The 13,721-nt window shown below is 40.0% G+C and overlaps 1 protein-coding gene across 1 annotated transcript in view; it reads right to left on the bottom strand.

Annotated features, from left to right (window-relative positions):
* LOC145416700 (adhesion molecule nephrin-like) overlaps positions 1-13,200 on the bottom strand; it is a 221,091-nt gene extending 207,891 nt beyond the window's left edge. The window contains exon 1 of the mRNA XM_080285636.1: positions 13,088-13,200. Within this exon, the coding sequence (XP_080141762.1) occupies positions 13,088-13,200 (113 nt within the window). The remainder of the gene's footprint in view (positions 1-13,087) is intronic.
* Positions 13,201-13,721: the final 521 nt, after the last annotated feature.

Raw genomic sequence — 13,721 nt, 5'->3', positions numbered from 1 at the left:
GCCCTCTTGTGATTTTTTTATTTCAATTTGCTGTCTTTCTCCTTTTGTATACAGAAGGTCCCAACATCGGTCTACTGCAGACCACCCAAGGAATCATGATATTACTTTTCAATTTTGCAAGATTTAATTTTAAAATTTGTATACCTAAAATTTTACCATTTTTGTATAAACTTTAAAAATATATATATTTTTTCAATTAAACTTTATTTTTTCTGGCCCTTTTTAAAAATAAGGGGTTGAATTATTTATGTATTGAAGCATTTTGAAATATCTCAAACTGAATTTTTTTTTTTTTTTTTTTTTCCGTGGGGTCCGTCAGACCCCACGTTACCTAATATAGTAACAAAATCAAGATTACCTATCTAAGGTTAAACCAGCTGGATTTTAACAGATGGATATGCTAAACCAGTCTGATATGTTGAACCAAATATGGATATGCTAAACCAGCTAGATATATTGACCCAGATGGATATGTTAAACCAGATGGATATGCTAAACCAGCTGGATATGTTGAACCAACGCCACTGGAGTCACATTTAATAAATCCAAGTTATTACTGACAATTATTTTTTTCCATTGTGGTAAATAAAATACATGGTAACTGAAAGTTGTTTCGTAGATGGAGGTGCTCGCCATCCACTCACCTGATGTAGTATTATCTCCAGGTGACTCAACTTGGCCAATGAAGCCATTTACTTCGGTGTGTGATAATGATGTAACCAAATGGATACCCTGGCCCTTATTCTCGTAGACTACGGAGGCTCCCCATCACCTCTTCCTTACCTATTTATTTTTAGATATGGCTGGTTAATATTCTTTTGAACGTTATTTATACAGAGTATGGCGATGTTAGTAGGATTTATATAACACTGACTATGAGAGTAAGGTGAAATACGGAAAATAAATCGCTTAGGAAAAGGTGTTAGGAGCTTCCTTCATCTACTTGAATACGGGCACTGGTGGTCGAGTGGGTTAAGGCGTTCCAGCAATGTGTAGTAGGAATGGCCGAGGCTTACTGATCACATAATGCTACTCAGGAACAATAAACTGAACACACGCCTTTAATTTGTAGGCTAAGTAACACAGTTTTGGATCCATTGCTCTCCTCATGAGAAAAAAAAGGTTAGAGAGAGAGAGAGAGAGAGAGAGTAAAATAGGATAGACTTATCTTGATATTCATGGTTCCTTGATCAGTAATTATTTATGTTCACCAGTAGGCAATTACAGATTATAATTTGTTAATCACTCTCTGCCCCGAGTACAGGCCTGACAAACACATTTAATTAACACTGGCTTAATTACATACAGTGCCACACAGTTTTTATCTCTCATTTGAGGCCAAAGATATGATGTCCTAAATTACATTAGTGAACTGCTAATTACAGTATACAGTAAATGTTGAAATTCAGAAGTGGCTAATTTGTAGTCTTATTGATGGAAGAGGGTTTTATTAACGTTTGAGGAGACATCTTGGTGTAGTAGTAGTAGTAGTAGCAGTAGAAGTAGTAGTAGTGGGAGTAGGAGTAGTAATAATAGTAGTACTAATACTAGTAGTAGTAGTAGTAGTAGTAATAGTAGTAGTAGTAGTAATAATAATAATAATAATAATAATAGAAGAAGCAGAAGAAGATGGAAAAGAACAAAAAGAAGGACAAGACATAGTAGTAGTAGTAGTAGTAGTAGTAGTAGTAAAAGTAGTAGTAGTAGTAGTAGTAGTAGTAGTAATAATAATAATAATAATAATAATAATAATAATAATAATAATAATAATAATAACAATAATAATAATAATAATAATAGAAGAAGAAGAAGATGGAAAAGAACAAGAAGAAGGACAAGAAATAGTAGTAGTAGTAGTAGTAATAGTAGTAGTAGTAGTAGTTGTAGCAGTAATAGCAGTAGTAGTAGTAGTAGAACAACAACAATAACAACAACAACAGCAACAACAACAACAATAAGATCAACAAGAACATGAAGACGAACAGGAAGAGCAAGAAGAACAAGAAATAGTAGTAGGAGTAGTAGTAGTAGTAGTAGTAGTAGTTGTTGTTGTTGTTGTTGTTGTTGTTGTTGTAATTGTTATTGTCTGTATATACGTGCTATTGCTGTTGCCCCAGGTTTATCTAAAACGAAACCCGTTGGATTGCAGCCTGTTCACCACTTTTTCTTTTCGGATGATAGGAAGGGAGATGAGGGACGTTTGTAAAACTTGGCATCAGAGCACCCAGATACGTCGGTGCCACTGCACTGAGGAGTGAAAGGGTCAATAAAGGTTAGGCATATATCTAACCCCTGCAGGTTCGAAAGTCTAATAATTTGAATAACACTGTGTAAAGGAAGGAAGAAGATGATAAAAAGAGGTGTAATCATATTCAGGAGGTTTAAGGGACTGAAAACCTTAGTAATACACATGTCTTATCTACACTACTCGACAGATTTATAGCGCTCGTTAATCTATTCACTTAGATCACCCGTACTTTTCCTTTTTTGACCTTACTCCACAGTTACAGCCTTTTGATACATCGGTGTCACAGTCAGGTACTCATCTCACTAAAACTAGCGAAATATAAACGAAGCATTACCGTAACTCTAGTAACGCATGTCTCTGATTGTTCAACTTTTCTTGGATGTATTAACCAAACTTCAGGAAGGTACTCAGCTTCCTTGACTGCACCCCAATAATCATCCAGTCTTTTTGGAGTGCTTCTGATACACACTTTCATTGCACTCTCTAAGCCAAACTTTAGTATTTCTGCACATACTTCATTAGCACCAACTGCCTTCCTCTTTTTTATTCCCATTCACAGTATTTTTAACATTACACTTTGATACATCGTTGGGAACAACATTCCAACTCTGCCCATCACCGTAATTCAGTCATAAAGATAATTCAACATTAAACCTCTGCCAATGCCATCATCCTCCCCGTTCATATTTTTATGATCTTGACCTCTACCTTTGACCATTTTGATCAAAAATTTAACCGTGAATTTCCCTGTTCTCAGTCATTGTTATCTTCGTCAAGGAGGTTATGTTTCTGCCTGCGTTTGTTTGTTTGTTTGTTTGTTTATTAGCACATTTACTCAAAAAGTTATGAACGGATTGTGATGAAAATTTGTGAATGGATGGGCCATGGGCCAATGAAGACGTGTTTAATTTTGGGGGCAGATCCGGATCCGTATCCGGAGTATCCCGCACAATATCTCCAAAAGTTCTCAATGAATTTCAATGACACTTTGTGGAAAGGTGGGACATGGACCAAGAAAGAACTGATAAAATTTGGGGGGAATCCTGATCTGGATCGTTTTTAACGGGAATGGCATTGGCGGAGGTATGCCCTCTCTGAATGCTTTCTACTTCCAAATATGGTTTACTTCCATCCAGTAGCTTTCCAGAATCTTACTAACAATCCGACTGACACACAAACAGGCCGACAAACATAACTAAGCCAGATACATTGCCTCCTTGGCGGAGGCAATAACTGCATTCTCTGTCATTCTGAAGAAGGTAAGCATCAGCATTACGTCCGTCTGCTAACTCACATATTCTTCACGAGAACCAACAAACACACTCATGCTGGAAGGAGGCGGAGGTGGAGTGCATAAAGCTGGTGGTTGGTGAGTGTGAGGTCACTAGTTCGGTCCCAGCTGTTGCAGGAACAGTTTGCTAATCTAAATTAAAAATTCCCATTTGCAGCAATAGTCGAGATGAGTTTACTGACTAGTCACATACCCACCGTCACTAATTACAAAGCACAGTATTTAGCTGCTACAGTATATACCCAGCGTGTCATATAACAGACTGAATATTGGTGTCCAGTGACACCTAAGGGATGCTGAGCTAAGATTAACCCAACTCTATGGTTGTGTGTGGCAGATAGACATCGGGAACGGAACTCCTGTCGTATGCAGAAATCTGGTAATAACCAATCTTATAATACATCTATCTATCTATCTATCTATTGCCAGATCTTTATAGAAATAAAGACCCAAGGTCGACGATCAGCTTATACCCTTGATAACATTACATTACCAAAAAGCGTGCTTGTCAACACATGATCTGCATCGCACCATGGAACCTTTGAAAATAGGAGAGTAAAGAAATGAGCTGGCGAGCAAGGGAATGGAGAAGGATGGGAAATCTGGTTGGCAGTGGGACTGGTGCAGAAAATATACCTTGTAAAAATGGGTGTAATGTGTTTAGTGGATTGAGTGTAGTCAAGGTTGGTTTCAAAATATCCTCCAAGATTGAGTACTACGAGGGTATAAAATGGGTGCAGGGAACAAAGAAATAGCTGAAATGAGCTGGAATTGTGGCGTGTTTGGGGAAGGACGATGAAAATGTACTGTGCCTTATGAATATACCTGCTGAAGCATTAATGGTTAGGTAAAATAAATAAATAAAATAGTCTCCCAAATGATAAGCTCACGTCGCTCTCGTCTGTCTGCTCTTGTGACACTCGTTAAAATTTTCAGGTACCTCCTAGAGTTTTGAATTCATGCGGCACGGAGCCAGGCCGTCACTCAGACAGGGACCTTGAATAGCCAAAGTATCGGGGTTCAATTAATTATATTATATTGTAAAGTAAAATAGCATGGTTGTTAGACTTGAGGAATTATTCTCGTAGACTTGTCTGTGAATAGCTCAGAAATCTACTTGCTTGGTTTGCTTGTTTCTCAGGTTTTTGACTTAAAACAGCTGGTGATTTAGTGCCAGTTGAAATGAAGGTCATATGTTGTGCGATCGATTATTATCCTCAACATGAAAAGTGAAAGTTAGCGGCCAGGCAATGCTACCAAGTGTGAAGGCTGTGCACTTACCATCTGGGAGCGGCCACATTTACTTAAAGTACGTGACAAACAAGATGACACGAAACATGGGGTACTATAAGTGATGGTGCATTAATTGAGTCTGAACTTTGGACAGAATCGTGTACCAGGTTTCCTCTTTATATACACATGTCTCAGGCAAGTGTGTTCCTTGATTCCCAGAAAGGCTACTCTTTGGAACTCGCTTTCCCAGGTTAGTTTCCCTCCAAATTTCATTCTACAGCAGTTTAGTCACCTATCACAGATTTTTTATGAATGGATGACACCCGTAATCGGGGGTATGTATTTTTTTATTTAATTTGTTCTTCCTTTTTTTCATCTGTAAAAAAAAAAAAAAATGTGTTCATGCCCTAGTCTCTAATCCCAACACTTCTCATGCTGTAATATATGACTGGCTGTTTATCACCAGTCCTCTTAACTGTTTATCACCAACCCTCTTAACTGTTTATCACCAACCCTCTTAACTGTCCTCAAAACTGTTTATCATCAATCCTCTTAACTGTTTATCTTTATCATCAGTCCTCTACACTGTTTATCGACAATCCTCTTAACATTTTCAGCACTTACATACTTCAACCCTTTTGCACACAGATAAGTTAATAAGTTTTGTGGGACATGACGCGCCAGCTTTTCTCCCCTCCCCCCCACCCACTGCTTGCTCCAAATATGTGTATTCTTGGCTTATTTTCACCACCCAAACATATTTATTTTGCCACAAAACCCACATATTCCTATTCATCAATGTTTGTTCTAAACAATATGCAAAAATGACACACACAAAAAAAACATGCTATACATACATTAGGGCCATGTGAATAAACATTCAAGAGCATACATTTCAATTCCCAACATCATAAGTCGAACATTTACTACTCAATCTCTACATGTTATACAATCATTGGAAAGAGAATTTTATTAGCTTTCGAATACTGGAGGTCCCAGTTTCATACAAGGTATGGTGTTCGAGTAATAAGTGAAAAAGTAAAACCCATTTCCGATGGACAACAGACTTTTTTATTCGGGGAGCTCTAGTGAAAAGCTTTTCACGCCACTGTTATGTTTTTATTTTATCATCCTATGCAGAATTTAATTGGATTTCATTTGAGCCCACAACGGTGATCCTAGGCCTCATAGTGTTCGAGAAAAATGCAAAAAACTATGGTGCACCCATGCCGTACCGTGACTGTAGGGAGGTTTCCTGCCTTCCTCTAAGTTACTGCACCTATTTCACCAATTCTTTGTACACTAGATATGCACACTATAGTCACCTGATTCACTGTCACTATTTTTATAGCTGAATACTCACATTTGGTGCAGGGTAGAGGCAGTGTAGTTGATTAGAAACAGTACCATAATCTTCGTTGGGCCAACGGTTGATAACGACCAGGATTGCTTCACAAACATCAAATATCCTATTGCAAACACCAAATCTAATCACAACAGTGCCCGAACACTATACACAAGCACTACTGGTACCGTGAAATGTGTTGCATGGCCGGGACGGGAGTAAGAGTGGAAATTTAAAGGGACTGAGCCACGCAGCACTTTCCCCACTCACACCTCATTTGGTACTGAATAACCTGTTCACTCTCTTGCTGGTATTGGGACCCACAGTTGCCAACTCATTACTCTTGACAAGGAGCAGGGAAACTATGACGCCTCCAAAAATTACACCGATTGGCTGAAAACTTTTCCTCTGACGAAAGTTTTTATGCTTTAATGACGCCAAAAGCGTCAACGAGTATAGTCGCAGCCACACCCATATGACGATAAATGCGTCATCGTGTACGAAGGGGTTAATATTAAGTACGCATCTGGCAATCTTTTTTATAGCTCTGCAGTACCAAGCAAGTTTAACAAAAATAGCTTATGCAGAACACTCACACTAACAGCATAGAACATAACAGGATACTATTGTGCAATGTTAAATATCGTAATGCAGACTGAGTTAACAGTAAGGTGCAGTAGTGGGTACTATGGTGTGTTGTATAGTACTACATGGTGGTGTGTGGTGGTGTGGTGCAGTGCCACGTGGTGGTGTGGTTTAGTGCTGTGCAGAGGTGTAGTAAATGGATGCATGGTGGTGTGTAGTGGTGTTATGCGATGATGTGGCGTAAAGTCATGTGGTGGTATGATGCACTGATGTGGTGGTGTGCTGTTGTGATATGGTATAGTTTTCTATTATGATGTAGCATGGCGTGTGGTGGTATGATATGATGGTGTGTGGTTGCACAGTATAGAGGTGTGTGTGGTGGTGTGTTATAGTGGTGTGTGGTGGTGTGAAACAGTGCTGAGTTCTGGTGTGGTATAGAGGTGTGTGGTGGTGTGGTATAATGTTGAGTGGTGGTGTGGTAAAGAGGTGTATTGTGGTGTGCTATAATGTTGAGTGATGGTATGGTATAGTGCTGAGTGATGGTGTGTTATAGAGGTGTATAGTGGTGTGGTATATAGGTGTGTGGTCGTGTGGTATACTTCTGAGTGGTGGTGTGATATAGAGGTGTGTGGTGGTGTGATATAAAGGTGTGTAGGGGGGTGATACAGAAGTGTGTAGTGTGTGATAGAGGTGTGTAGTGGTGTGATATAGAAGTGTGTGGTGGTATGGTACTGTATAGTAGCGTGAGGTGGTTGAGGAATAGAAGTGTGTAGTAGTTTGATTTAGAGGTGTGTAGTGGTATGGCATGGTATTGAGTGGTGGTGTGGTATAGAGGTATGTGTTGGTGTGTTATAGAGGTGTGTGGTGGTGTGGTATGGAGGTGTGTGGTGGTGTGGTATAGAGGTGTGTGGCTGTGTGGTTTAGAGGTGTGTGGTAGTGCGGTATGGGGGTGTGTTGTGGTGTGGTATAAACGTGTGTGGTGATGTGGTGTAGAGGTGTGAGGTGGTGTGGAATAGAAGTGTATAGAAATGTGGTATAAGGTGTGTCGTGGTACTGTATGGTATTGAGTGGTGGTGTGTATAGAGGCTTGTGGTGGTGTGGTATACAAATGTGCGGTGGTGTGGTATAGAGGTCTGTGGTGGTGTGGTATAGGGCTGAGTGGTGGTGTGGTATAGAGGTCTGTGGTGGTGTGGTATAGTGCTGAGTGGTGGTATGGTATAGAGGTGTGTGGTGGTATGGCATAGAGGAATGTGGTGGTGTGGCAGAGTTTTGAGCTGTGGTGAGGCATAGATGTGTGTGGTGGTGTGGTACAGAGATGTGGTGGTGTTGTATAGAGGTGTTTGGTGGTGTGGTACAGAGGTGTGTGGTAATGTGTGGTGGTTTGGTATGGTAATATATTATTACGTGAGGTGGTATTGTGTGTTGGTGTGGTTTAATGTTGTACGGTGGTGTGGTATAATGGTGTGGTAGAGTTGTAGAAATGTGGAATAGCGTTGTGGGCTGGTGTGGCATTCTTGTGTGATGGTGTGTGGTGGTATGGTATACTGGTGTTGTGTTGGTCTGCTATCATGCTGTGTGAAGGTGTGATATAACGTTGTGGTATAACAAAGTTGTTGGCGTCGTAGTGATGTGTGGTGGTGTGATAGAGTAAAGTGTCGTCATATTGTATAGTGGTATATATATTGGTGCACTGTGGTGTGGTATAGTGTTGTGTGATGGTGTGGTGTAGTAATATGCCATGCTGAGGCTCAGTAGTATATTGATGCTTTATGATGCGGTATGGTGATGCTCATGGTACTGGATAATGGTGTGTGATACTGCGGCAGTTCTGTGTGGTGATGTTGGTGATAGGCTCGTGGTGATTGTGTGGTACAGTGTTGCTTTTTGATAAGGTACAGGGATGCCATAATTTGATGTGATGTTATGGTATGGTGGTGTGCTATGGTGTGGTTTAGTGGTGTGTGATGGTGTGATATTGTGTTGTGTGGTGGCGTGGTATTGTGGTATGCAGTGTTATGTAGGGATGTGTGATGGTGTTGCATAGTGATGTGTCATGGTGTGATAGAGTGTTGGGTGGTGGTATGATATAGTGTTGTGTGGTGTGGTATAGTGGTGCAATATAGTGTTGCGTGGTGGTATGATATAGTGTTGTGTGGTGTGGTATAGTGGTGCAATATAGTGGTGTGTGAAGGGATGATATAGTGTTGTGTGGTGTTGTGGTGTAGTGGTACAGCGCTGTAATGTAGTGGTGTGTTATGATGTGATAGTGATGTGAAGTGGTGTAATACAGCTGTGTAATAATACAGTAGTAGAGAGAGAGAGAGAGAGAGAGAGAGAGAGACTTGAAGGAGCCAATGTAATACTTCCTCAACCTCACTCTCTGAGGTTTAGTGGTCATTTCTGAGTCAGATATTACGTCTTTTACGCCTTCCTGAATAAAATACCTCAGCTTTCATTCTGCTTGGTGGATTAACGTGGGTAACTTTAACCTTTTCATGGCAATCGGTCACTCATAAACTTAAAGAAAGTGGTCTGCTTGTAACCTGATTATACAAGTTATGAATCAGCATTTTCTTAAATACGCAAGAAATATTTAACATAGACTTGAATGTTTGCAAAAAATACTTGTGAAAAAAAGTATCAAATACAAGAAAACCATACGTTTGTGGATATAAGTGTACTGCATTCTAAAGACCGGGGGTCACACACAAGGGGAACGGCTAATAAAATTAGATTTTTCTAACCTGACAAGCTGTATATAATATGAAAGACTGAGTGTAGAGGTAACTCTTTCATTAAAAAGTTTGTCAGGTGAGGGATCAGATTTGAGTGGGCACACAGGTACGGAGACTGGAGGCGTCTTAAAAAGAAAGGTACGCAGGATGATTCATTAGGCAGATGTCGAATATGAATAAAGAGGTGGTATTGGGAATCAATTGTAATATGGTGGCTGTGAACAGGAGACTGAAGGCGTCGATACGAAAAAGAAAATGGATATTAGAGAGATTTTTAAATTCAATGCTTTAGAAGAGCTGTGATGTCGTGAGCTTGAAACAAATGAACCTCAAGAGTATGCGAATGGTGCTAAGAGAAAAATGGTGATGTGTGGCTTGACAGTGATCTAATAGCATTGAAACTCAAGAGTATGCGAATGATGCTAAGTAAGAGGAAAATGGTGAGGTGTGGCTTGACAGTGATCTAATAGAACTATTCACACTGTAATATAACAGTGTGATGTGAAAATGTGTTGGCAAGATTTAGCAATGAAGTTTACTAGAAATGTAGAGCTGTCGACAAAAATACTGATTACCTCCAAAGTCAGCGAGACAGATTAGAATAATTTCGAAACCCAGTCATCAGACTTTCAAATCCCATCAAACTTTTCAGATAATTATGTACATTTTGTGGCCGCGTTCTGGTATTACTGTTGTTTTTTAAATACTGTGGTGTTTGGTGACTTCCCGCTATAATTATTGTGCATTTTTGTGCATCATAGTTTTATGGTGGGACTGGACGATATAACAACGTTACGGTGATTAAATGCAATAGTTGGTGTAGAAATATTGTGTTTATGTTTTGGTGGCGTGGCAGCTAGGTATGGTAGTATGGTGTGGTGTGGTAGCGTTGTATGGTAGTGCGGATTGGCGTGGTAGCGTGGTGTGGTAGTGTGGTGTGGTGTGCGGTGGTTGTGTGGTATGGTAATGTGACGTGGTGTGGTGTGGTGTGGTGTGGTAGTGTCGTGTAATGTGGTAGTGTGGTATGGTAGTGTGGTGTGGTTGTGCAGAAGAATGGCGTGGTAATGTAGTGTGGTTTGTTGTGGTGGTTAAGTGTGGTGTGGTAGTGTGGAGAGGCAATAAAGTATGGTAGTGTAGTGGGGCAGTGAGGTGTGAAAGGTGTGGTGGGGTGGTGAGGTATGGGAAGGGCAGTGTAGTGTGCTATGACAGAAAGGTATGGTAATTTGATCAAGCAGTAAACTGTGGTATTATTACATGGTAGTAGATTAAATAGTGTGGTTAGGCCGTGAAGTGTGGTAGCTTGGTGAAGCAGTGTACCGTATGGTAGTATAATGTGTAAGGTGTGGTAATGTGGTAGGACAATGAGGTGAGGTGAGGTACGAGTAGTGTGGTGTGGTGTGGTGTGGTAGGTTAGAATATTTAATAGGTTAGTTTGGCTGCATCTTTGTTATACTGACAAAAGAGTTTCATAGTGAGCCAGGAAAATAACTAAATCTGTTTAATCCGAATTCCATAAAAAATAACTCAGGTCCGGTATGTACTTTTTCAGTAGGGTGTATGCTGAGAATGCAACTATGAAATAAACCTGTACTTGTAGATTCAGGCAATATACTGTTAGGTGATACTCCCAACCACTTCGACTCTCCTTAAGCTCCCCAGCCATTCACACACAAACCATCCTAACGAGTCTTTCAGTGTTTGCCACCCTGGACATGGGCTATATTCTCGTGGCCTAAAGTGATTCTCGAGCACCTCTTAGTTGTTCTTGTTTCTTTTACTTTAGTGTTATCTTTTGTGGCTTTATGCATGCAGTGTTGATGTTAACCCCTTCAACTCAAGGATTTTATTTTCGTTATACATTTTCTGTAGAATCAAACAGTTCAGTTCACCTATATGAACAACCTCGTGAAGTGAAAGAGTTAATGAAGTCTGCATTTAAGCCCCCCAGTTCAAAGTGCCTTTCCTAATATAAGTGATAACGCACACTGATGGCAAGAATAAAATATAGTAGGACGTCATTATACTGAAAGGATTATAGCTGTAAGTGTAACATACTAGAGAACTTTTACTCGTACGTGTTATATGCAAAGATTAATCCATAACGCTCCCAGTACGACAATGTGTCCGATTTTATTCTTGTTACCCTTAGAAATGAAATTCATATAGAATCCATTATCCATTGTGCCCGAGAATTTCTTTCCTAAGCATAATAGAATCGTTTTAACCGGAATAAGTAAAGATGATGACCTAAAACTACATGGGTTAAAAAAGAAATACCAGGTAGCCTCCTTACCCCAAAATAATAGTGAGCCAATACAATGAGCATACCTTTTCAATGCGTGTAACTCTTATTTATCAAACATGCCTTTAATATCTTCTGTAGGCTTAAAAAATGAATACCCGGTGGTGTAGGGGTACAGGCACTTCAGTCGGATGTGCCTAGTAAGAATTTATATCCGAGAGGAATTTGAAGTTTTTCATTCTCAACCATTTAGGGCTCAGCATCTGGTCACTCTCGTCTTCACTGTCTGGACTGGGCACCATTACTCAAAGCACCTACACTCCTAATGAGGCGGTAAAGGACTGGATGATGGATGAATGGATGCATAACTGAAGGAGACACTTAGCACTCTCCAGCTGTATAGTTTTGACTGCGCCACAAAAAGTGAAAGTCGTTGAATTCAATACCGAAACACTCATTACCAAAGGAGAGCAAAGTGCGTGTGAGTGCATTACTAAAAAATAAGTGTCTTAATAAGTGAACCGGTGTTACTATGTTGTCGAACAGATATAATATTCCTCGTCCTTTTTAGGGGTGGGGGCACCTCCTGGAACAGCTCTGCCCGCCTGTTTCTCATTAACAATTTTAGGATGCGAGATTATTCACTCCTGTAGACTTATCGACTTATGCGAAGTCACACCAAACACGCCACACCAAACCAATGGTATCAACCAAAGGGCCCTATGCTCTTGCATTTAGTAATTCTCTAATCCGATGTATAGCCATGAGAAAAGGTTGTCCGACACTTCTCTAGCGACTTTAGCAATAGAGGTCTAACATGAACTGTTTCCATGTGACAGAAACATGAAGCACACAACAAGAGAGTACGTGCAAGAAGACTACTCTATATATATGGTATCGTGGGAGAAAAAAGTCCACCAAATAATTCACTTTAACTTTTCATTTTCTTCGGCTGGCAAATATTCATAAGCTGAGAAATGTTTAGTATAATTCTCAACCCTTTGATTTAACAGGTCAGAGAGGGAAGTGAAAGTCACACAAATTGAGGTCCTTGACGTTACTGTACGTTTTACTGACGCACCATTTACGGATCCTATACTCACACCAGGGCCAGGATACTCACTGGTTAAGGAAGCTCCACAACGCCTTTATCAAAGTGACTTATTTGGAAATTACACCTTACTGTCCAAATCCGTGGTACATAAAACATTCTATTATCGCCGTACTCTGCACAGATAACTTGCAAAAGGATGTTAAACAGCCGTATCCTAAAATAAATCGCTAAGAGTTGCTAGGGAGTTTTCTTACCCCTACGGGCCCCAGGCCTTATTGCTCAATCTCTGCGTCCCTTACTTCCCCCCCCCCCACCATCTCTTCTATCTAAGCCAGCCTCTGGGGATTGCATTACCCGTTCTGTTCATACAACGTGTCATCTTCCCCGTTGCGCTGGTACTTTGAAACCATCTGAGACCCAAATCTTTCACTATGTGTTGCTGGATCGAAGCACTCGTTAGCCTTCATTATGGTGAGAGTTAATTTATTTTAATTCTTGTAAACTTCAGAAGAATTTATTTAGCTCAGTTGAATTTTCTCATTCTGCAGGAGCCTCCATTAACTCTTTCACCATTACGGTGCTCTCGTGACCGTACTATTGGCAACATATGAACCTGGTACAGTATAAGAGTGTGGCTTGGGTCAGGCAGTTGGTACACCTGCAGCCCATGAGGTATTCACACATTTGTTGTGTCTAGGAGGATGAATGAATGGGTTGCCAATCACTGTTTAAAACTGATACATAGCTACGAAACATATATTAGACGACTCTAGTATATCCATAGGTATGAGTATTTTTCATTACTGTCGTAGATCATTTCATTGATAGATAAACTTCAACTGCAATGATAACCAAATGACATAAAGGGATTTCCGTATCATAGACTGATGTAATCGCAATGATAACCAAATGACATAGAGATTTTCGTATCATTGAATGATCTAGCAATGATAACCAAATGACATAAAGAGATTTCTGTATCATAGAC

Source organism: Coenobita brevimanus, chromosome 107, assembly GCF_032717465.1.
Source record: "Coenobita brevimanus isolate Jiangsu-jjx chromosome 107, ASM3271746v2, whole genome shotgun sequence".
NCBI classification, from domain to species: domain Eukaryota; kingdom Metazoa; phylum Arthropoda; class Malacostraca; order Decapoda; family Coenobitidae; genus Coenobita; species Coenobita brevimanus.
This window is presented reverse-complemented; position numbering and strand designations above follow the sequence as displayed.